General features: G+C 39.6%; 1 protein-coding gene and 1 long non-coding RNA gene across 2 annotated transcripts in view; one reads left to right on the forward strand and one right to left on the reverse strand.

Annotated features, from left to right (window-relative positions):
* Positions 1 to 8,011: 8,011 nt before the first annotated feature.
* Positions 8,012 to 26,388, reverse strand: part of LOC120417343 (uncharacterized) — a 226,774-nt gene continuing 208,397 nt past the window's right edge. The window contains exon 4 of the mRNA XM_052711044.1: positions 8,012 to 12,171. Coding sequence (XP_052567004.1) covers positions 8,448 to 10,862 — 2,415 coding nt within the window. The 5' untranslated portion in view covers positions 10,863 to 12,171 and the 3' untranslated portion in view covers positions 8,012 to 8,447. The remainder of the gene's footprint in view (positions 12,172 to 26,388) is intronic.
* Positions 16,456 to 17,426, forward strand: LOC120417345 (uncharacterized). The gene is made up of 4 exons (XR_008212624.1): positions 16,456 to 16,595; positions 16,650 to 16,733; positions 16,793 to 16,863; positions 16,928 to 17,426. It is a non-coding gene; the product is annotated as an uncharacterized LOC120417345 (long non-coding RNA).

The raw sequence follows: 26,388 nt of genomic DNA on the forward strand, positions 1-26,388 counted from the left end.
TGGTTTCGACAATTGACGTCAAAAGAGTCCCGTCATCGGGTTCGTGTTTACTTTCACGTGGAACCGAACGCGTGTAATCAGTTCAGGAAGGTAAACATCCTCGAAGGTTTTCAAGTGTTCAAAACCGTGTGCTGGATATTCTGATTTTTTAGTTTTTTAATGCGCACCTCCATGTTTTGACAGTGAGGCTTTGACGTCATTTGACAACTCGTCTGCATTGTTTACATTGTCGAGGTCGACTTTTGTCAATATCCCTAAACATAATCGACGATGGCATCGAACTTGGCTAAGTCCATGGGGGCAACATTGCAAGTTTTCTAATATAAAAAGAAAAATCAAAACAAACTAGTTGATAGTATTGTCATATTCAACGATGCATTTTTGTCAAACTACCGATGTTTCATTGTAGCAAAAATTTTCAGTTGACATAACCTCATCACAACTGTCATAAAGTTTTACGCCGACCTGGTTGAGAGGTTAGAATTTTGACAGCTCGCGATCACTGTTTACATTTGGTTCACACGAGCTGTCAAATGACGTCATGTCGTAAAACCTAACTGCACTATGCTCACGCAAACTGCGAAACCAAAATCAAAACATCGCTTAATAGTGTGAGTGAGAAAAAACCAACCAAAATTAAGTCTAAAATTAAGTGACACTTTTCGTCACACTTTTCCCCCTTGGGTGTACTCCAAACTCCAAGCTCCTCCAACGCGTCCTGTGCTCGCAATTAGGTCGCAATTTGACGCCGGCGGCGTCGTCACGTTTGTCACGGAAGAGATTGATTTTGTTTAGTAATTCTGCTCTTGCTCGGGCGTGATTGACGCGAAAAAAAGTAAACCGCGGAAAATTTCAATGAAAAATTGTAAATATTCCCGCGCGCTCACTGACATCAACACTGTCTGGTTGGCCACATTGGCTGACTGCAGAATCTCCGACGGGTTCCGAGGGAATTGCTATTTTTAGCCGCACCAATACCGTCACCGTCGGCGGTTGGAGAACGACCTTATGTCGCGATCACATCTTTGTGGATAAAGTCTAGTTTCTTTAAAATTTGCAGTATTGGATCCGATTGCCCTGTAACAGCTTTACGGCATAGAGCGGGATTCAAGACGTGACACCGCTTAAGAGTGTTTGGAAAAGTTTGGAGGTGTAAAGTTTGACAGTTCGCGAGCAGTGTTGCCAAATCTTTTAAAAGGTTATTGTTTGAATTTTTGACAGTTCAAACTTGCAAAATGTCTTTAAAATCGGTCCACAGCTGGCAACACCGGAGGCGATACGGTTCTTGACATTAGCATAACCGGAATAGAGTCAACCCGGCGGCACTGCGAAATGGAGCGAAATAATAACGTTCAAGACACTGCCTGCCTGCCGGTAAGTCGCATTCAGCCAGGGCCAGAAGTCGCACGTGCCAAATTCATCGGGGCTCGTTACGCGACAGTACTTCGTTGTAGCTGTGCTTTGTAACCGTTTTCTTGTTTCTGACATTTCAAGCAGAATGGTGTTTGGATAAACAAAAATAAACAAATGATTTGTAAACAATTACAAATGAGTTTTGTTCATCGTACTTTTATAAATTTGGTCATGGAATTTGATCAGATTTGGTACATGAAGTCATGAAAAACAAAGAAAAAAACGAGTTTTGAGGATCTGTCATGGCCATTACATCAAGCATGGAGTACATGCGTCTACAAGGCACAACCGCGACGACTTGTCATTAGTGACACCGAAAAATTCGCGCGTTATCAGCAAATTGTGCCATTTTGGAGTTACCTCAACGAGTTTGAGCTAGCTGAAGGGCACCGGCGCCAATAGCTCACGTACCGTAATGAGACAGACATCAAGGTGTCATGTTTCGGTGACAATCGGACGAGGAATTGCAGAGTCGGACAGGTTGGTCTTCTTTGGTTTCTAGAAGATTCAGACTTTTTTGAACAGATGACTCAAGAATTTTTTCACCACACTTGAAAATCTTGAACATGTTCGTGTTTATCAAGCAACGTCTTCGGGGCAAATCCCCGACCTGTCTAGGAGCACAGTGGGGGGTTCACCATATTGGAAAAGAACACAAGTCTCAGAGTGCACGGGGCTTATCTCTCGGTGCAGACACCATTGGATAGTAATTGCCCTGGTGAGCAAAAAATAAACTAAAGAAACACGTTCCCCTGGCGTTGCCGGGGTCCGGTTTTGGCTCGAAACCACCAACTACCCTGGGGGCGAAGAGAGAATCGCCCATTAGTACTAGACCGGCCGGCTTTGGGGGAACGAAAATTAGCATCGCGCTCTCGGAATTAATGCGACTTTTATGTAAATACAGCAGCCGGGCTAGGAAATTTCCTCTCATTTGGGGTGGCCTTAGGTCGAGGCCAAAGAAATGCCGCTGCCAGGAATCGAGGGTTGAGCTTTCTTGGACGCTGTAACTACATGATATCACGTTCTTGTAGTCTGTGAAAGTGTCGGAGTGTGGGGAGCAACCAGAAGCAATTTAGAAATTTTCAATTATAAAAGATATAAAATAAAAGAATTTGGCCTCGAGTTATATTTAAATAGTATATATCTAGGTATATATTAACATTAATTTATTCTATTATACCAAAAGATTTATTAACATGTTATGAAAAGGATTTAAAAAACTTGTAGTCGAAAATATAACTTTATATCTAGGCAGTGTTCCCAGATCAAGGAGCTATCTTTTAAAAGTAAACCACAAACAAAATTGAAAAAAAAAATATGAAGTATTTAACTGCTCTAAAAAGTGCTGTCCCAACTCAGACTGTAGTCCCGATTCGCCCAGATGGTAATCTTCAGTTAGACAAGATAGAAAATTAAAGAATTCACCATTGAATTATTAATCTTCTCATTGAAAAGTGCCGGCGACAAAATTGGGCGAAAAGTTCACCGCCCGGAGATCGCGAGTTGGCGCGAGCGAATGAACACCGCGAAAAAAGATTCGGGGGTGCATTGGGGTTAAATGATCATTTCGTCATTCGGTTTAATTAAAAAATAATTATGTTTTCGTAAATATCGCTACTTTGATGCGATGTAATTCATTTTTACAGTAAATTAGGCATTGTTACATCAAATTTGACCTTTCAAACGCACTAGAATGGCCAAATTTTAAAACATCAATGTTTGCCAATTTGACCGTTTTACCCCCAATTCCCCTTGTAGAACAAAAGAAAAGTTCATCCGCGGTCTGTCAGCAGCGCGCTGATGTTTTGTTTGCTGGATCAACATTTGGAAATGTCGAACGTTGAAGGAAATCGCTCAAAAAATGGAAATTAACCGATTTCAAATGTTATGGCCGCAAATGAAAGGTAAGGGTGGCTAATTTTTTATTCCGATCTGTAAAACTAGTTCTGGCGAGGGTTCTGGGCACTGCGGCAATCGTTTTTACCGGTGGGTTGCTTCCGGTTGCATTTGATTTGAGGAAAAGGTTTTTCAATCCACCAGGGGCTTATTCGGGGGCAACAGTTTCGGTAATCCGAAACTTCCGGTAAGTTTCATAATTGCAGTGTTTAGCATGAAAAACAAACTTAGACCAATCTTTCAAGTGTGCGCTCTTTTTGAGGAGGGGGCGCAAACCGAAGAAGAGCGCAACTCGGGGGAGCGTTATTTCGGGGTTTCAGCGCAAATCGAAGGAGCGTTATTGCAGGGTTTTGGCGTAAAATGGAATTTTCTTTTTTAATTTTATTTACAATTAAACGAAACATTTATATAAGGGGTCATCCACAAAACACTGATAATGGGCCATCCTCAAATCTGGGTATCCAAGAACTTCCGGATGTCATGGCCTAGATAGCTACCTGATCAACGGAGGTCTCGACGGAGGTCTATATGGGTGAATTAACCATCGGTATAGCTTCAGATAGCTTTAGTGAACCACGATGGATACCCGTCGCCATGTTGGATTATTATGGGTCCTCCAGGAACTCCCGGGAGTTATGACCTGATGATTTACCTGACTTCCGAGAGTTCCTGGGAAACCCATAACAATCCAGCATGGTGCAAAGTGTCCATCATGGTCCACTGAAGCTTCTTGAAGCGATACCGATGGTTGATATACCCATATAGTTTCGCGTTGATCAGGTAGATCATCAGGTCATCACTTCCTGGAATTCTTGGATGATCGATAACAACGTACCTATCGTTGTTCACTGAAGCTACCTGAAGCCACACCGATGATCAATTCACCCATATAGACAATAGGGTCCTAAAGCCCTGAATCAATTGTTATGTTCAACGGTAAAAAACAGATTAAACCCCATTTTTGATCATTTTTTTTTCATTTAAATGCAAAAAATAGGACAGGACAACATTTTTTTGATGAATCAACTAAGGTCCGCTTAGAACGAGCTGTGATTTTTTTTAAATTGATTTAAAATCGATTTTAAATCCTTCTCGGTCGTACAAAGTGTCATTGTACTCAGAAAAATAAGCTTTATCGTTGTGAACAATAATATCACAAATGTGAGCTTCACCTTTGGGCCCAATTGAAACATCACTAGCGTGCACAGGGTGGGGCAACATGGGGCAACTGCCCCATCATCCTCAGAAATTTGTTCTAAATTTGGTCAAATGACGTATTTTTCAAAACGTCCATATTATTGCCCCACCTTCCTCAAAGAGCTAGGCACACTAGTGTGAAACATATCAAACGAAATATTTGAAACCAAACCTGCACAACAACAAACAAACAGAAAAATGAGGCGTTAATTTGGATTCAACAAAGTATTTAATTCCTTTCGTTATTGCAAATCGACTTTTGATTGCATTTTCAGATTTGTATGAAACCTTATCCATTGATGTTTTTTTTTATGACCAAAATAGTTATTGTGCACTACTGCCTCATATTCTTCATACAAAATGGTGTCTGTCTATACACAAGTGCTGTGAATGTTTTCGCAAATCTGTATCTTGAGGTAAGATTGTCTGAATACCAAACATTGGCAAAGTTTTAAGTTATGACCAGGTTTGAATTAAAAACTTTTTTTAGTCTAAAAAAGATTATAGTTACAATGGTTAATACACCCATATAGACCCCCGTTGATTAGGTAGATCATCAGCATGGCTTTCTACCTAAGGTACTCGCGAGTGTGTAGTAGTGCGGTTGTCAAAATCGTTATCTCTGACTCTCTCACTGCACTGCCACTGACATTGTTTATGTTTTGCTTTTCCTGGCACGGTCCATTGTTTGATTGTTATTGTTTTGGTTTTAGTGGCACGGAGTCATGCACTCACACTAATGCAAAGCAAGATCGTGAGTACCTATGATATATACGGGAGTTCCTGGAGGACCCATAATAATCCAACATGGCGAAGGGTATCCATCGTGGTTCACTGAAGCAACCTGAAGCTATACCGATGGTTAATTCACCCATATAGACCTCCGTTGATCTGGTTGATATCCAGGTCATAACTTCAAGGAGTTCTTAGAAGACATATCGAGCCAAACATTTCATTAGGGCACAAAACCAAAACGTAAACATTCGGGATTATTCCACTATTCCATTCATTAGTACACTCCCTACATGCCCTCCAAGAATCAGATTGATAACAAACAATTTCCTATTGAAAAAATCAAAAACTCAAAAGGGCCCATAACAATGTTCACTCAAAACCAGAAAAAAAAATCAATTGTGCCCTTTTCTTTTTCGTTAGTTTTTCGTAGTTGAGGAACTTTCTATGTTATAAAGTAAAGTTTTCATACATTCTTAACACTAATTCACTTCAAAACAACGTTTGGTTTACGTTTCACCAAAGATTTCTGCAGAAAAAAACTTCGTCGAAACACAATATTGAATACGGTCCCGCGGATGCTGTTCAGTACACCTTTGAAGATTTTTTATGTTTCACATGCCTTATTCACACCATTCGATCACAAAACTTCACCAATTACCATAATGTTCGCTGAATTCCTCATTATTTCTAACTGAACAAAAGGTCCCATAAACATCATTCAAAACAACAATCGAATGACAGCGCTTTAGTGCCCTTTCAATTCTCTTCGAAATTGCATCTAGAAAGGGCCCATTATGAACAACAGTTGGAAAGTTAAAAGGGCCTAATAACGAGATTTTTTTAAATTATGAGTTTTATTGCGAAAATCAACATAAATTAAGAAGCATTCAAGCAGAGTTGAGGATAATGATGTGTTTTATCGTATCATAAGTAAAAATACCATCAGTCAAGCTTCTTTTTTAAATAGGAATTGAAACAAGTTGTGCACTTTTTGCAAGCGATTTTCTCGAATCGCGGTTTTTGGTTTTGTGCCCTAATGAAATGTTTGGCTCGATATAACAATCCAACGTACCCCAGTGTGTCCATCGTTGTTCACTGAAGCTACACTCAAACCCCGATGGTTTGACACCAACTGTTAACAGACGAACGGGGTCACTTTTTAGTTTGACACCCCTTTTAGACGGAGTTCACGCACACTACCAAACGTGTGTTTTGATAGTGTGCGTGAGCGCCGTGTAAAAAGTGACAGTTCGTCACTTTTTAGTTTGACTTTGACCAACCAACGGGGTACAAACTAAAAAATGTCAAACGAAAAAGTGACCAACCATCGGGGGTTGAGTGTATACCGATGGTTAATTCACCCATATAGACCTCCGTCGAGACCTCCGTTGATCAGGTAGCTGTCTAGGCCATGACATCCGGGAGTTCTTGGATACCCAGATTTGAGGATGGCCCATTATCAGTGTTTTGTGGATGACCCCTTATATAAATGTTTCGTTTAATTGTAAATAAAATTAAAAAAGAAAATCCCATTTTACGCCAAAACCCTGCAATAACGCTCCTTCGATTTGCGCTCAAACCCCGAAATAACGCTCCCCCAAGTTGCGCTCTTCTTCGGTTTGCGCCCCCTCCTCAAAAAGAGCGCACACTTGAAAGATTGGTCTAAGTTTGTTTTTCATGCTAAACACTGCAAATGTGAAACTTACCGGAAGTTTCGGATTACCGAAACTGTTGCCCCCGAATAAGCCCCTGGTGGATTGAAAAACCTTTTCCTCAAATCAAATGCAACCGGAAGCAACCCACCGGTAAAAACGATTGCCGCAGTGCCCAGAACCCTCGCCAGAACTAGTTTTACAGATCGGAATAAAAAATTAGCCACCCTTACCTTTCATTTGCGGCCATAACATTTGAAATCGGTTAATTTCCATTTTTTGAGCGATTTCCTTCAACGTTCGACATTTCCAAATGTTGATCCAGCAAACAAAACAGCGCGCTGCTGACAGACCGCGGATGAACTTTTCTTTTGTTCTACAAGGGGAATTGGGGTTAAAACGGTCAAATTGGCAAACATTGATGTTTTAAAATTTGGCCATTCTAGTGCGTTTGAAAGGTCAAATTTGATGTAACAATGCCTAATTTACGTAAAAATGAATTACATCGCATCAATGTAGCGATATTTACGAAAACATAATTATTTTTTGATTAAACCGAATGACGAAATGATCATTTAACCCCAATGCACCCCCGAATCTTTTTTCGCGGTGTTCATTCGCTCGCGCCAACTCGCGATCTCCGGGCGGTGAACTTTTCGCCCAATTTTGTCGCCGGCACTTTTCAATGAGAAGATTAATATATGAAAATATTATACATTAACATTTATCTATTCTATGATACTTGTTGTCGAAAATATAACTTTATATCCAGGCAGTGTTTCCAGATGACAAGAATTCATCTTTCATAATTAAACAATAGCATAGTTTTGATGTAAATTTCTAAGCCAAAATTAAGCCTGACATTGAGTCAACAAAAAGTTAACAAATGAACGGGGTGTTTTTAAGAAGTGACAGCTGTCTTTTGCAAGCAGTAACATAATCAAACTTTTTGGCACCCTCAGCAAACGTCAAATCATACAAAATTGCTGCTGGATCTCTGCCGGGAAAGATCCGTCAGCAATTTTATATGGTTTGACGTTTGCTGAGGGTGCCGAAAAAAGGTAAACAAATCACTTCGTTTATCAGCCAATAGATAAACTTTATAGTTTTTTTTAAAAAAAAGATCCTATAAGTTATTGCGTTTAAAAAAAAAATCTAGAACTAATTTTAAAAAATCGCTCGCATTTTTTGCAGCACTGAATGAGATCAAAATTAAAGATTTAACTGCTAAAGATTTAAATTCTAATCAAACTTATCTCAGCACGTGAGCTGACAACAAAATCAAAACTATTGATCAGCTTCACTTTCAGCTAAAGATTCCAATCTATTTTTACGACTTGATTGATTCAAAATAACCCGCTATCAGCCGATCTGTTTGGCCAACGACGTACGATTCCCGTTTCCAAGAGAATCATTTCCAGTTTGTTTTGCCGCGCCTATTTCGCATCAATCAAATCACGTTAAAGGCGAGCAACGTTGATTGAGTCAGCTGACGAGTGGCACAAAGAAGTCTTAAACCATACAACACCCTCTTAAACTAGCAATCCCTTACAGTTACACCTCGGTCTGCTCGCCGTCGTTGCTGGTGCACGAGTTGGCCGCAAAGTTGCAGCCCCACTTGCGCGAGCTATCACAGACGCGTTTCAGGATCGACTTCTTCTGGATGCACAGGCTGTTCAGCTCGTCCGACGGGTACCGCTCGAACTCGACGATGAACCCGTTCGCGACGGCGACGGCGGCCGCGTGGTTCGGCGTCAGGTACTTGCACGAGCTGTTGCTCCGGGACAGCATCCCGCCGGCGGCATTGGCGGCCGCGGCGATGCGCACCTTGTGGCATTTGTGGTGGCCGTCGTCAGGACCGCCGGCCGCCTGCACGTTGTGAAAGCTGATGTTGGCGTTGTAGTTGTTGTTGTTGAAGTGGGTGTTGCTGCTGGTGAGCTTCTGGAGGCGCTCGTTGGTCTTTTTGTCGATGCCGAGAAGGCGGCGGGCGCCGCGGCGGACCCGCTTGTTGCGGTACGCGAAAATGAAGGGGGAGCTGAGGTTCGCGATGACCACGGTGAAGATGGCTAGGAGGGCTTGATCGGAGACCAGGAACAGGTCAACGTGGCCCTGCATGAGCACCAAGATGCCGTACGGGAGGTACGACACCAGGAACATGATTATCACCAGAATACTGATACGGGCGGCGCGGGACTCCTCGCGGTACTTGAACAGCGAGGACGCGTTCGAGAGTCGATGTCGGATCGATGTCATGTAGCTGAGCGCCTTGGGCGGGACGTGCACGGCCGGCAGCGACAGGATGTGGTGGTTGCCAATGTGGTCGAACTCGGCCGAGGCCAACTGCTGAAAGTTGGGCGTCGAGTGGACCTGGCGAAGGCCCGGTCGTAGGGGCTCATCGTTGAAACTGACCAGCCGACCGGCACTGCTGTGATTGCGACGGATCTTGCGAGGCATATCGGAGGTGGCAGCTGCGTTGTTGTTGTCCTCGTCGTCGTCTTCGTTTGGTGGGGCCAACATGCAGTTATGGTTGCGGTCCTGCTTCATGGACGTTTTCAGCCGGGGTAGTGGCGTGAGCTGCGGTGATGGGGCGGTGGTATTGTTTGCAATTTGTACTATTGTCGGCTTGTCAGCTGCGTCCGATTGGTGCTTGTTGGTGGGTTGGTGAACGGGAGTTGGCGCCGGTGATGGCTGTAGCAGCGGCTTCAGGCAGGATTCTTTCTGCTTAATACTATTACACGGTTGAATGCTGCTCACGACGATGGTTTCATCCTCGTAGTGGATCTGTTTATCGATTTTCATCGTGAGCCCGTCGCACCCGTCACGGTCTGCTAAGTGGCGCTGCTGTTCGGCTTGTTTTTCCGCCTGTCGCTGGGCGGAGGCAGCGGCCAAGTTGAGCGCGCTCTGCAGCAGTGGCGAGGACCCGTTTTGTCGCATCCGCTGGCCACTCTCCCGTGCCTCGGAAAATATTCGCCAGTACATGCCGCAGACGAGCGCAAACGGCAGCAGAATCACAATCACAAAGTACGTGTACGAGAAGATGGTGTTGTACAAGTCCTCCGAAATGTTGAGATGATTTATTAGGCCAATTTCGCTGGCCCGCTGGGTGGCGGACAGATTCCTATTTAAATGACTAGTTTCAAAAGCGGCCACCACTTCGGCTCTCGTGAGCCGGTTGTTGAAGAGAGTTATGTTTTTCTGGTCGCCGCGGAAGCCGGAAGCGATTCCGAACGCGATTCCCAGCAGCCACGTTGTCGCGATGAAGGCCCACGCCTTGAGCTCGGAGATTCGCGAGTGGTAGCGTAGTGGGTCCGTAATGGCACACCAGGTATCTCCCACCACCAGTAGCACCGACAGGGAACCCAGGGCAACGACCAGGTCGAGCCCCCAGCATCTTATCTTTGTTAGTGTAAGCTTCGAGCCCGTTGCATCATCGTCATCGGCATCGCCCAGATGCGATGACTTCACGTGCAGCACATTTTCTATATTAACATTACTTCTTATCAAAATAGTATCACATTCGATGGTGGTGGTGCCGTTCCAGCACTTGACTATCCTATCGGTTCTATTATGTACACTAGTAGCACTATCGTCACTGGCCGCGGTGGATTTCACTACGATCGTAAATGGAAGCCCAGTCGAAGAGCCTCGACTGCTGCCTCCGCCGCCGACATTTCCGGAGGTCGCCGCTGAAGACGCCGCAGTGGTGGAGGTCGACACAGTGGTCGCGGCCAGTACCACCACCGTCGACGGTGGATGCGCCCCACCGCCGGATTTCGCGGTAAATGCATTCAGCAGCAGCGACGGGCCGAGAATTATGCAGCATACCAGGTTCACAATCAGCAGGTTGATCACGAACCGATTCGCGGTCGTTCGCAGACTTGGGGTGACCCAGAAAGCCCCGAGCGCTAGGATATTCACACCGATCGAGCTGACTAGTAATCCACCGACCAGACAGTCTACGGCTAACATTGTGGAGTTTCACTTTTCGTCGTCACTACTTGAAGCGGTGTCGTCATTTTTTGCTCACTTCTCACTTTTGTGTGTGTACAAATTTTTGTTTTCAAGCTTTTCGGCTTTTCTTTTCGGCTAGACACTGAACGCGGCGCGTTCTTGCCGCTTCAGCTGTCGCACTCCATGGCAGTTAGCAATCAACGTTGTAATTGGTACCGAAGTTTCATTGTTTCGACAACTGTCGCGCGCGGCTCAACGCTTCACTTGTCACACTCTTTTCCCCTAACACACACAATATCTGATTTACGTATGCCTCACTTCTTGTGGCACTGCACTTTGGGTTTCTTCTTCTATCCCAAGAACCGTTGCTGCACCAAGAACTTTTTGCACCGATTCTTCCAGATGTTCGCGCGAGTCCGTTCGCCGCTGACTTGGCTCGCTACCAGCTGATATTTACACGGGAGATTTAGGAGGGTTGATGTGTATATCCTTGTTGTTTCTTCCTTTCAAGCACTGCTCCTCGAGAGAGAAAACACTTGCTCGTCGCGCGGCAGTCTTCCGCTGAATGAGGCAATGAATCAGCACCGACCGCTTGCTAACCACCGACTAAACCGACTGTCTCTCGTCCGTTGCACCGCACTCGTCGTGTCCGCAGCACGCGGAAGAACGAACACGACGACGACGACGACGACGGATTTGCCCGAAGACGAGTTCGGCTTAACCTGTTTGCTCTGTGTTCTACACTCTGTTCTTTGCACACACACCTTCGGTGTGCCAGCTTCGGCTTTCACAGCTGTATTCTGTACGCGTAACGTGCGTTTCTGTGTTGTAGTAGTGTTGTCGGCTTTGCAGAATCTGATCTCGCAAAACCCACCGTCAGTGTTGTCGCGGAACGTCGCCAACGGTGGACGTGTCTGCGTTGGGAGCGTTCGGAAAAGCCCGACAACTTACGTAAATTCCAACTTTAAAATTGTTTATGTTTTCCTCACACGCGCACAAACTGCAGCTTCTTCAACATTTTTTTTCCCTCAAACATTCTTCGACCTCGGCGGGGCGGCTTGAACTCTAGAGCCGTGGTCGTCTTGGTCTTGGACGACGTCTCGAAAATTCTCCAACAAGCCGCCGAACGCCTTCTTTTTGCATCTTGCGATAGTTTTGCAACAAATCGGCTCGCTAAAAATACAACAACACACACACTCTAAACCATTCGCTGGTCGCGCGCTTCAGTTGGTTTGCTAGTTTCGAGCGTCAAGTTCAAGTTCGCCGCGGGTCCTCTGGCGATGGTGAAGGCGGATGATGGTTGCCGGTGGTGAACCGTCGTTAAAGTCTGTAACGAATGGATGGGATTGAAAGGAGCGATTGTTAATCGATTTGAAAGGATTTTTTTTCAATTTTATTGCTGAAACGCGTCGGCTTGGGAGAATCAATTAAATGTGGGGTTGCACGGGAATTGGGACATATTAAATATAATGTCATTAAAATACTCTACAGAGCAGAGAGATTTTTCTGTTGTTTCATTAATAGACACTTAAAATCAATTGAATTATTTTGTCAAACTTGCCACATCAGTCACTCCGTGCCGTTGCAACAGAGCGAGAATCAGTGAATTTTTGAAATATGAAAATCAGTGAATTTAAAAAAATTAAAAACATAAACTTAATCCTGAGATATTCAATAAAACCAAAAAAAAACTCCGTGCATTGTTGCCACTCTTCATAAGAAAGAAGTTTCAATCTTGTCGTGCTAACTTGACACACTATGAAAATTGCTGCAAGTACATCTACTGGCCAAAGGGAATTCCGTCAGAAGCAGTTTGTCACACGTACATGCCCGACTATCGTAATCATTTCTAATTATAACTCGGGACTACGGCGACCAAATTCAACCAAACTTCAACAAACGACAAGCTAGCATGACAGCGTCGATATGATAAAAATTTGTTATTGATTATCGAGCTGCGATTGATGATAGAATCAAAAATAAATCTAAATTTTGAGCAATGACGACAAGAATAAATATAAAACATGTACGACCTTATCAACCAAAATGTTTCATTTTCCTCGCTGGAAAGTAAACTGAAACCCCGATGATTTGACACCAACTTTTTAGTTTGACACCCTCTTTACACAGAGCTCACACTTACTACCAAACGTTTTGTTTGATAGTATGTGTGAGTCCCGTGTAAAAAGTGACAGTTCGTCACTTTTTAGTTTGACTTTGTCAAACCAACGGGGTACAAACTAAAAAAAGCCCAACAAAAAAGTGACCAACTATCGGGGGTTGAGTGTAACACAATAATATCACAAATTTAAGCTTAATGTCAGGACCCAATTGGCATAAATTAGGTGATAGGTTAAAGATTCTTTTGATTTGATTGAAACCGAATTATTTACAAACATTAAGGTATGGAATCATACTGAATTTGGTAGAGAAGTGGGTTGTTAAACAAAGAGTGTATCTTGCTCACACTAGAGGTTGTTTACATCTTTCAAGAGTGAAAGGGATACACTCTTTGTTTGCAAACCCCCAACGGCCCTTTAGCATTGTTTTGCTAGAGTAGTTTGAATTTAAAGTTCTTAGTTCCGATAAAAAAATTCTTTGTACACTGAACTGTTGTCAAATGAACGGGGTAACTTTTAAGTTTGACACCCCTTTTACACGGAGCTCACACATACTATCAAACGTTTGTTTTGATAGTGTGCGTGAGCGCCGTGTAAAAAGTGACGTTTCGTCACTTTTTAGTTTGACCTTGACCTACCAACGGGGTACAAACTAAAAAAGTCTCAAACGAAAAAGTGACCAACCACCAAGGGTTGAGTGTAGCTGTGATTAATTTAAGAACTAAATGTTTAAAAATAAATTCACTGTCCAGCCCTTTAGAAATTAAGTAGATTATGTAACAATAAAGAACAACAACAAAAAAACTAGAAAAAAATAATGTTCCTTTTCTGACAAATTCGGTATCCACCTCCTGCTCAACGTTAATTACGTGCTATTAACTAAAGAGGATTAAAGACAACTACCTCTTGCCATGTTAAAATAAACGCGTTTACCTGGAAAATTAAAAAAAAAAACTTTTTTTTTAATTTTACGCCCATAATAAATTTGTTTCTGTGTGGGCTGTATCAGAAAATAGGTAGTTTCACATGATTAGAAATATGTTACTGTCAACAATTGGCAAAATATCAATGAATTTATGGACACATTTTTTTATTGGTTTTTTAAATACTTTTCGATCACTGGTCACAAAATTCAAAATTTACAAAGGCGTCCAAGAATGAATATTGAAGATTTTTTTATTCCGAGATAAACGTACCCTTTTCTGAAAATGTCAAGCAAAATATGGCTTTAACTCGAAAACGGAGCAATTTTTATCAAAATTATCAAAAAAACCAAAAATAATTTCTCGAATATTTTTTGGGGAAACTTTCAATACATTACAAAAATCATTATTAAAACCAAAGATTCATAAGGCCGTTGCAAATATTTTTTGAGCGCCTCAAAACTCGCAAAACGATTTTTTTTCATTAAATGTTTGTTTCAAAAGGTTTACAAACAGAAAATTTTCCTAATTTCATAGTTCTGACCAAATTATATTTTTTGAAATATTTTTATTGAAAAGATCAGAACATTTTGAAAAGTTTTTAATAGTAAAATTTCCATATTTAACATTGAAAATTGGACCAATAGTTTCCGAGATATCGTTATTAGAAAATTCCAGGATAATTTGGTGGCACTTACAAAACTTCATTTTCATTGATGAGCGGCCGTGGCTGACTGGTTACGGTGTTCGCTTTGTAAGCGAATGGTCCTGGGTTCGATTCCCATCTGCTCCCAACGAGAAAGTATAGGAAATATAAATCTTGAAACTCTGAACATGAACGAAAAATCAAAGTCGCTCGAGTCGGGGTTCGATCCCCCGTCCTTTGGATTGGTAAGCAAAAATGCTAACCACTAGGCCATCGCGACTTGGTGAGCTATGACTGGAATTAGGAATACTGTACCTACCAACTATATACGCGCTGGGTCCTTGTCCATTTGACAAGGGTTCGGAAGTTCTAAATAACGTTTGAACCCGATTGGTGCAAACGTTCTTCAGGGCGGGGCTTGTCGATACAGCTGAAGTACCTCGCGCTCGGCTAGCCAGCGTAGAAATGGGTCACTGAAGCTCGGCAGAGCTAACACCTTCCAAATGCCTATGCGAGTTATTTGCATGTATAGAATGTAGATCTAAAAATACATGGAAACAACTCAATTTGTAAGAAGTGGCCGCGTGGTCCCACACACACACACACACACACACACACACACACACACACACACACACACACACACACAAACACACACACACACACACACACACACACACACACACAAAACTTCATTTTCATTGATTCACAGGCTTTGTGAGGCTGTTTCTCAGAAACTAATAGCCCGATTTTCAAAGGTCCAAAGAAAAATTGTAGGAAAATTTGCAGCAATCTTTCAAGAAGTATTTTTAAAATGCACAAAAAAGAACGAAAAGTAATCAAAAATGTATATCTATAACTACTTTTAACCTGAAAACGGTACATTGTATCAAATCCGATTTTTTGCAATGTTTTTCAAAAAGTTCATATGACCAGCCCCCAAAATAAGCAAGCGAGCAACTCTCTACGAAATCGGCCGATTTCGACCATTTTTATTTTTTGTATTTTTTGATTTGGCTCAAACTTTGTGGGGGCCTTTGCTATGACCAAATAAGCTATTTTGTGTCATTGGTTCACCCATACAAGTCTCCATACAATTTTGGAAGCTGTCCATACAAAAATGGTACGTACATATTCAAATAACTGTAACTTTTGAGTGTCTTTCTGATCAATTTGGTGTCTTCGGCAGATTTGTAGGTATTCTTGAGGACTATTGAGAAAAAATAGGTACACGAATTTTTTTTTGCAGATTTTTAAATCAACTTTTTTTTTCAAAAAAACTCAATTTCCCAAAATAAGTATTTTTTGATTTTCGAGATTTTTTGATATATTTTAGGGGACAAAAACCCGTAACTTTTGTGCCATAGAGAAACATGGTCAAAAAATCTGCTGCCGAGTTATGCTTTACGTGTTATGATACGTCGCATGACTGGTTAACTTTGATTCCTAATGCAGTTCCGGATGTGGCCACCGGAGATCGGTGGAGCCGGTTCCGATGGGTCCTATGGTATTTAATATTATTCTAGGATTGTTTTGTTAGACTATTCATTGTAAAAGAAAGCTTACCAGTTTGTAACCCTTAACTACCCCATTAGAAATTATTATGCCTCAATCGTGGTTTTTTGCTAATCATAAAAGCTTTTGCATTTGAGAGCGCCATCTCTTGCCGAGTAGAGGAAGCAATTGTGGTTCATTTCTTTTCATTTCGGCACTCACGATCGAGATCTCATTACCCTGGCCGTGGCTATCCGTAAAATTGTTAAAAGATGGGCAAAGCGTGTCTTAAACCAAAATTTGGTGCAATAGAAAAATGGGAAAGAAACGGGAAAACCCGATCGTATCCACTCAATGTGTGTGATAAGGATGCCCCTATTGATTGCCATATGAGAAAAGGAGATGTAATGACGATTCGTTCGTGTAGCAAGAATTTGCTGTAGAAATGTTCTACATCGGGGATTAGAATATTCAAGTGGAGACTGTTGGCCAGTTAAGTTCAGCGGATGCAAGTCAGTGAAAGTGTGATTAGTGGTGCGACTAGTGGTGCGATTAAAGTCAATCTATAGTGAGTGTTTTGATTGACAGACTTAGGAATTTCTTCTAAACTAATATTTTTTAGCATTTTTTGTATTAGTTCGTGAGCCGCAACGTTACATTAGGTTCGCAAGTGGTTAGCACGTGCTTTCTGCTGACCAAGGGCAAAGTAAGAATTCCTAAATCATAGTAAAAGCTTAAAATAAATTGAATTGTGTTCAAATATAGGGCTTAGCCAATTTCAAGCTTTTGAAGTCGCACACCGATCAATAAAATCTAGTTCGCAGAAAAAAGATCAGGTAAGCAGCGCTGGCTAAACGATTGTAAACTGCTAGAAAGTGAGATTACTTTGCTGTTGAACAGGTGAAAACCCACTGTTCAACGTGGGAGCGAGTCTGGAGCGGTTTCTGGAGCGGCGCGAGACCGAATTCGCGGCTCGAAACATCCGTTCGAGGTTAGGTTGAACCACCCTAACCACGTGACTGGGCGTCACTCATTGGGAAAACCGACGCCACCCCGTAGTGAACGCTGGGATCTCCACAAAAACATCGCGCGAAGCAAGCACCCGACGCTCGCAAGCAACTGGAGCGCACCTCGTGGCGGTGCTACGAACTAACGCACTGCTCGACCGGAAGTGTGTCTCCGCTACGTCAATCGCCAACCTCCAAAAGTGTGGTGAAAAACGTCGCCGCGGGAGTGTCCGTGCTGTTGGATTACGCACGCGCGTGGTGAGTCCACCTGGTCGACCGACCGTACGCGTGAACGTGGGACTACGCGAAAACTGTCTACAAAGAACCTGTTCATGCTTCCTGTCCTGCCGATCCTGCCAGCCAGCTGAATCGCGGTGGAACCGCCAAACAAGGTCAGATCTGCACTTTTTAACCTGATTTTAAACTGAGCTCGAAGAAAACCCCTGTAAGAGAGAAGAAACGTGGGCCCCAAATACACGGAAATACAAGCAAATTTGAGTCTTTTCGCATATAAGCTGGCTTGTGTTTAATGGATTGAGCTGTGTCACGTTCTTTGCTTGGGTTGGGAGAATTAGTTGAACCTTCTTGCGCCGGTAGAACTTTTGTTTAATCCTTTTCTTTGCGGTAAATCAATACAATAGTAGTTTAGTTTTGGGAAACGGATAAGCCACTTGGAAGTGTCATGTGATCTCGGATGTTTTGCCCTATTAACCCGCCCTGTGAGAGAGCCTCAAGCCGGGACTCGAAACACGCTTCAGCAACCTCTTCTTGGAAGAGTGGCGCTTAAGTTGCTGCTAGTTTGAGCGCAAAAGAATTCGTTACAAGTTCACAATTAGATAAATCTGACTCTTTTTCCAAAAATCCGAATCTTCCGGTGGCCTGTACTCCGGCCACCAGTCCGTGCAGTGCGATTTTTCATCGGATTATTGTTCCTGGCGCAAAAACAAAGCTTTTGGTGTATAGCAATCGACGGTTTGCGTGAAATCATGTTTTGGTAATTTTTGAGGTCCTTTTTTCCCACTGTGCGGTGGTTGGTCACTTTTTCGTTTGACACTTTTTTAGTTTGTACCCCGTTGGTTGGTCAAAGTCAAACTAAAAAGTGACGAACTGTCACTTTTTACACGGCGTCTACGCACACTATCAAAACAAGCGTTTGGTAGTGTGTGTGAACTCCGTGTAAAGGGGTGTCAAACTAAAAAGTGACCCCGTTCGTTTGACAATAGTTGGTGTCAAACCATCGGGGTTTGAGTGTAGTCCTCAAGAATACCTACAACTCTGCCGAAGACACCAATCACTTCAGAAAATTCACTTAAAAGTTACAGCTGTTTGAATATTTACGTATCATTTTAGTATGGACAGCTGCCAAAATTGTATGGAGACTTGTATGGGTGAACCAATGACACAAAATAGCTTCTTTGGTCATAGGGAAGGCCCCCACAAAGCTTGAGCCAAATCAAAAAATACAAATAAAATCCATTTCCGGTTTTGGTAGAGAATGGAGTACTAAAGCCATATGTCAATTTTTATGTACAACGGTAAAAAACACGATTAAATACCATTTGTGATCACTTTTTTTTTTCATTTTATTGCAAAAAAATATTGACAAGCCAACATTTTTTCGATGGTTCAACTGTGGTCTCTTGGAACGAGCCGTCAAGTAGGAGCTTTTCTGGCAAGAAGGACCGCGAGGTTAATTTTTCAAAATTGATCTTAAAATCAATTTTAAACTCATTGTGGTCGTACAAAGGGTCATTGTACTCAGAAAAATAAGTTTTATCGCTGTAAACAATAATATCAGCAATCTAAGCATTCACATTGTATAGGAAAAGCTTGGCAAAGGGTTGGGGGGGGGGGGGGGGGGGTTTGGCTGATTTTAGCGTGACGTACTTTATGGATGAAGCCTAACATGAATTGTAGGAGAAACTGAATTAAGGATACTTTAAAGTTCTTACCAGAAGAATACAAAGTAAATCTTGCATCATTGCTCACTTTTTTTGTCGCGAGCAAAAATCTTTCCTTTCACGCTTCATGGGTGATAAATTTCCTATTCAAACGCAGCCACCAATCGAGCCATCTCGCTCGCTGTTGGCATTCAGCGTTGGCGTCGCTTGATGATGCCCTCGAGCGCAACCGGAAGCTATAGCCGAATCAAGTTCATCCCGTGGAAAAGGATCCGCCCGCGAGATGGTGGCCGTTGCGCGGTCACGCCATCGTCAGCCGGCCCCCCGAGTAAGTATCCATTGCCGGATCGATGAACAGACGGGAAGTAGATACACTCATAATTTATTCTACACCTAATTGATTCCAGTGAAGTGGATTGGAAGAGGCCATTTTTCCTGAAATCACTTCTGCGTTCAGGTTCGTAAAATACTCGGAATGAAATCCATCGTGATTTAATTAGTGAACTGCAGGCTCTGAATTCGATTCTCATTTTGCAGTGTACTCGGATTTGAGAGGTTCCTGAAATTTTGAACAATTTTTAATTTTTTTATTATTTTGTAAATAAAAAAATTGGTGAAAATATCACAACCAAAAGCAGTTATTTTCAGTGACCGTGTAGACTCGGTTGGGATTGCTATATACTCAGCTTCAGCAAAGACAGAGAACAAGCGCGCCACCAACAGAAGTGGCAAGCTCAGTCAACTGGAATGTGAAACTTTGAAAGTTGTTCATACAATCGACGGTCGGATGCCGCAACGTCGAAGAACTTTTTTTTCCCTAGATTGGAAGGATAAATGCCATCGTGGATCTCGATAATCATCGCAGAATAGTTTCGCAGGACGACGTCGTCGCCGCCGATCTAGATGACTACTCACTGGAAACAAAGAAGAGCTGACAGCTTTTTAATCGAGTTTGTTTTGTTTTGTAGGGGAATTATACCCTTTTTCAGCCTATTTCTATTATCGGCCTATCAGCACTTTGATCATGAATTACAGCTTTCATAAAGTGTTTTTGACTGTTCCAAAGTAATGAATAGCTCAAATAAAAGTGAGCAAGCAACTCTTCATCGTTGATACATCTGAAAATGTTGATTTAATAGCAGAAAACGGCAAAAGTGATTAGAATTGGTCGAACGGCTTAGAGTGATTAAAATGGGTATATTTCCCCTACCACCTTCTCGTCGGGGAGGGCCCTTCATCGTAATGAAGTATGGCGAGCGAAGTGTGCAGATTGTAATTTAAATCACACCGACCGATAGTGAGGCGAATTTTAATCGACACTTTGAGTTTTATGGAGCTACTTGCTGATGAATCACTTCGGCAAAGATCAGAGCAGATCTCTTTGAAAAGGGAAAACGGTGCTACCGGTTTTGATCCAGGCACTTTAACACTTTAAAAAGAGATGAGGAGGAAATTTATTCGAATCGATTGATGTAGCGGTATTATTGGGAGCAACAACATCGAATTTAATGTTTTAGGAGTATGTAAATGTTGAAGTTATTGCCATAACTTATTGCAATGCATTGAAAAGATTTCGAAAAAAACATTATTTTAAAAGAAATTGCGTGTATTTCACAAAAAATGCTTTCGCTAAATATATTTATACATATTATTTTTAAATGTGATTAGTTTTGAAGTATAGAAATAATCAAAAAACATCACAAAATACCTTATATTTTGAAAACACTTAAGTTATCATAATAAGCATTATGGATATCAAGCAAAGTGAAATTTTGTTTGCTTTTCCACTACTATAATTTTTTTTTGCAAAATACTGAAATTTTCTCTAAATATCGCATTTGTTGTTGTTGTTTCATTATAGAGGTTTTACACTCCATGTGCATTCGCCTCTTACTAAATACCGCATTTTTTCTGAACACTCAAATTTTCATAATTAGCAAAATGGGTATCAAACGAAGCGAAATAGTGTATGCATTTTCACTCACTTGAGTTTTTTTTGTATAATAGTGAAATTTTCACAAAATACCGTATTTTTTTCGAAAACACTAATATTTTCGTGATTCGTAATAAGGGGTCGTGCATAAACCACGTGGCCTTTTTTTGGAGAATTTTTGACCCCCCCCTCCCCCCTCATGGTTTTTCGTGGTTTCACGCCAACCCCCCCCCCCCCTATATGGCCACGTGGCTTTTTCCTCCCAGGTTAAAAATCTTAAAAAAAAAAACAAAATAAGTATAGATTTCAAAAATGTTTATCCACAAATGATGAACCGTCAGTGGTGGTGACTTTTGGTCAAAAAACGATATTACTGTTGTTATTTTAACACAATAAAAACATTTCAAATTATATCGAAATAAATAATGTTGGGGAATGCTCCTGAATTTACCAACATTTTCCCAGAATATGGCTAGTATAATCCTACGTTCATAAATGCCAATCGTTTTAAAATTAACTCAAACTCACCCTTTAGAGGGGGTGACATTGGGTCAAATAGAAAACATTTTAATTTGTGTAGGTGCTGTAACACCATTAACCAATTTAATCATATATTTAAAAAAACAGAAATTCACTTAAAAGTGTGAAAAAAGTATGATATCACAAAGTTTAAGGTAAATAATAACAATTTATTGAAATGGTACAGAAAGTAAAAAATATTCTCAACAAAACAAGCAACTTAGTAAAACATATGTATTCAAAATTATGGAATTGCAGTGCAATTTATTGCATCCAGAATAAATATGCTTTAAGAATTAAAGCTATTTTGATATATAAACAGCATTCATGATTTAATTTAAATGCGCTTTTAAATATTTTCTTAAAATCGAAATTAATTAAATAGAAAAGTTTTGTTTCAGGAAAAAAATATTTTCATTTTTTTTAAGGATAATATCTAGTAATGAAAGCTCCTGGTTAATATTTATTTTATTCCAAACTTTCATAAAAATCCAAACTAAAGCAACTTTTCTTTTTAATTAAGCATGATTGATTCCAATGATTCAGTGTGTCCAAAAAAGTCGAGCTGTTTAATTTTTTTCTCCATACAAGAATCAGAGACAGGGACAAACATTCAATATTACGACCTTTTGAAATGTTAGTCTTAATTTTTTTTGTTGAAAATATTGATTTCGAAAAGATCGGAAAATTTCACGAAAGTTTTATTTATAAACATTGAAAATCGCACCATTAGTTGCTGAGATATCGACAAAAGAAAATTATGGGTTGTTTGGGTAGTAAACATCCATTTTTCTGTTTTAAAATCTTTGCATGGTAATATCTCAGCAACAAAGCAACAAAGAATTTTCTCAGCATTTCAAAAATATATTTTTTTTTCAAAATTGGGCAAACATGGGCACTATTTTTTTTAAATTAATAACTGCAACTATTTTTAAAAAAAAAGTTACCTAAAAATAGCTATAACTATGAAAATTTCACTAATGTACTTTAAAATTGCAAATTCGATTTTACATCGAAAAATAAAATTGAAATTAAGTTGCGGTCAATATTTCGATTTTTTTTAATCAGTGATTCAAAAATTCATAACTCAAACAACGTTTTTTTGCCCGTTCTGGAAATTTCTGAAAAGTTGGCAAAATTAAAAAAAAAATAAAAATTACCATTTATCATTTTTTTCAGTGTAGTCCTTATCCATACCTACAACTTTACCGAAGACACCAAATCGACCAAAAATTTCTTCAAAAGATACAGATTTTTTAATTTTCATTGCTGCCAAATTTGTATGGAAAACTATATGGACAAACTAATGATGCAAAATGGCTTGGGCACCAAAAAAGGTTTCAGACGGATTAAAAAAATCAAAAACTAAAATTTAAGAATAAAGACCGATTTTGTATAGAATTGCTCGAAAATCGATTTCGTGTCATTGGAAAAGTTGTAGACAACGCGCTAAAAATCATTCTTTTAGTCATGGACATCCAAATTGTTTAAGTCTTACTCTTACTTTAAAATGGTTTTGCTATCGACTACGTGTTTTGATAAATTTAAAAAAAATTGAGCTAAAATTTGGAATTTATTTTACATTTTTTTTCAGTTGTTTAAATAGGCAATTATCTACAATTTAAGATTTTTGATCCAACTTTTGGTTGCTGAGATATTACCTCAAAATAAATACAAAAAAAAAATAAATAAGTTAATTTTTCAATCTTTTCAATATCTTTGAAATTATTAACACTGGGACGCCCAACGCATGTCCAATATACAGTCATCCCACATATTCGGAACACCCACAAATTCGGAACACTTTTGTGATAATCTGTCAATAGCATACCAAATGCAGCTTTTCTCTCGACCTTACTATTTTTAGAACCTTTATTTGGACATTCTCTTGCTATTTCACCAGTAAAAGTAGTACTTTTTGAACAAAAAACTTCATTTCAAGACTATTTTATCCTGAGCAGCAAAACACTGCCTCCAAATTGCCTGTTCCATAATTGTGGGATGTTATTGTGCCTCCCACAATTGTGGAACACCTGAATTTAACTGATATTTTCACAAAAAAAGTTATCAGACCATGGATAAAGCATCACTAAGCTTGAGTTTCATTGGTTCCAGTGTGTGAAGTCATTATTTTGTAAAAATTATGTACTCATGGAGAGATCCAAAGTTTGTTTACATCCGTAAGAAAAAAGTGTTCCGAATTTGTGGATTTCAAAAGTAAAAGTTTTTCTTCAAAAACTTGATATAAAAGTTAAAATGTGTAGTTGTCCGATACAGCATTCGAAAGATCGCAAGAAAAGCTTTCATATGTAGGCAAAAGCGAATCATTAAGTTCAATTATCGATTTGCTATGATTTTTTGAACATTGGCCGATCTGTAAACTGTTCCGAATATGAGGGATGACTGTACACGGATGCCAAAGCCTCCCTAAAACGTTGGAACGGTAACTTCAACTCACAGGTTTTCGGGCTTGTCTCCGCGGATTTTCGGGCAATTTTTTTTACTAGAGCAAACAAAAGTTGGAACGACGTTTTTGATCACATAAATTACAGATTTGATCAAATCGAGTTCTGCAAAGTTTAAGGATCATCTAGACATCCTTATAATTCACTCAAAAAAAAAAATGTCCCGGTTGGTTGAGTTATGTCGGAGAACCAGCGAGTTGAAAATACCGTTCCATCTTTTTTAAGGAGTTTTATTGCTGTTGATCTTTAACGGCATTGTATTGAAATTTATTTCACAAATTGATATCGGCATTTAAAAATTAAGTGACTTTTTAAAACTTAAATTATTTTAATGTGTCTATATATTTGAGTGGTTTTATCTCAAATATGAAGTTGAGGGTATAGTATATTTTCTCAGCTTAAAGAAAAACTAATATTTTCGAGAAAGGGCACCTTTGGCCCCTATTTTTTAATCTTTAAATTAATTGAGAAACAAATACAATGTTTGCTTGAAGCTCGTTTTTTTTCTCTAAAAATCTAAAATGTTTGCCCATGTTTCTCTTTGGCTCAAGAGATGGTCCCTATTAAGATAAAAAAAAAACTTTAAAAAAATACCTACAACTTTGACGATGGATAGTAAACGTGTATTTTATGAAATGTTATGTAATATAACAATCCGAATTGTGTAACCCATGAAATAAGGAATATATTTTAGACCAAATATTCATCAAATTTTTTGGTGAATCTTAAAGTATGTATCGTTCGTTTTTTCGTTACTGGTTATTTTTTAATGTTAGACGTTTCACTTGCAAATGAGGTAGTGAAACTGAAATTTTGCACGATAATCCTGAAATTGGGGTTTTTAGTTTCTTTGTACTTAAAAAAATATTGCATGAGAGAGGAGATACAAGATATCTTGAGTTTATTTTAAGTGTCAAAAGGAAATCTTTCGATTAAGATTCTTCGATCACTTATAGGACCAGCTACGGTAATTAGCTAAGATCTGAGATTTTGAAAATTATTTTTTTTTCGCAGAGAATCATTTTTAGACACTTCATTTATAATACATATTTGGTTTTTTGCCTTGTTACGAAAATCTTATAAAATTGTCAGCAATATTTATTTTTTAAGTTGTTCCAAAATAGAACTATCGAAGACTACATCTTCTTTCAATGCAAATTTGCAAGCACATTTTTAGCTACTTGATAGCATCAACAAAAAAATGAAATTGTGTTTGCATTTTGGTACGCATTTTTTAGGGTATATTAATTTTGGATACTGTCACCTTAGTTTTTAACAGCTTTTAAACTTTTGCAAGACGTAGTTACATGAGTATTAAAAAGTGTACATTCAATAACAGGCTCAAAGTATTGATATGAATCTGGCGAAATATATAATTCAATATTGAATTGGAAAATATTATGACATTGAAATATAAGTAATAATTTTAAACACAATAATTGTATGGTTTTGAAGTGTAACAAAAAATGTATGCAGATAAGTAAATTCAAAGCGCGTATTTTTTTGTTTTTTTTTTTTAATAAAAGATTTTTTTTAAAGGCCACGTGGTCAGCCGTCGACCCCCCCCCCTCCCCCCCATGGCTTTTCATGGTTTTTTTTCGGTCGGATTTCGGACCCCCTCCCCCCCCCTAAGGAGACCACGTGGTTTATGCACGACCCCTAAGTTAAATTTTGTATGCATTTCTGTTTTATTTAATTTTTTTTGGGAAATACTCAAATTTTCATAAAAAAAACCGTAGTTTTTTTCGAAAACACTCAATTTTTTATAATTATCAACGAGGATTTGAACGAAGCGAAATTATAATAAATGATTATCATCATAGTTTTTTTTTGTAAAACACTCAAATATTCACAAAATACCATACTTTTAAAATACTGTATTTTTAATTCAAATTCGAACATGTTTTATTATTTTGTAAAAATTTGTTATTTTAAGAAATAAAACTATAATATTAAAAATGCATGCTAAATTTGAAATTTCTTTATTTATTGGGAAAGATAACTTGTTAATTAAAACTTTTGATCAGGTCAAGAAAGACAATATTTCACTTTGTTTGATTTATTTCTAACAAGCCTTACCCGACAAACTTCGTTCTGCTCTTTTTTTTGTTGACGTTTTTTGATTTTTTGCTTATTCAGCCTCCTGTGAAAAAATATGATTTTACGTAACTTTATCCATACAATTTGCCGATGCTTCGGAATCGGTTGCAGAGTGGCCAAAGTGTCAATTAGTTAGCGCAAGAACCTTCCTTGGGCCTATACGAACCTAACGCAAAAAAGGAACCTCGATCCGACGCTCCGTATTGAACTGATTCGCGTTCGAACAAAACCGTCGAAATTTTTTATATATATATATATAGATTATGAACATTCGAGTATGCGCGTATTTAAACAGAATTTGTGAAACATAAGACACATTCTGCCGCGACGTTACAACGGTTTGACGTTTCTTTTTCAGTTTTTTTCGCTTTAACTCGGAAAACACCTGCACATATTTTTACATATTCTTAAATTAAAAAAAAACAAGACTCAACAT

This window comes from Culex pipiens, chromosome 3, assembly GCF_016801865.2.
Source record: "Culex pipiens pallens isolate TS chromosome 3, TS_CPP_V2, whole genome shotgun sequence".
NCBI classification, from domain to species: domain Eukaryota; kingdom Metazoa; phylum Arthropoda; class Insecta; order Diptera; family Culicidae; genus Culex; species Culex pipiens.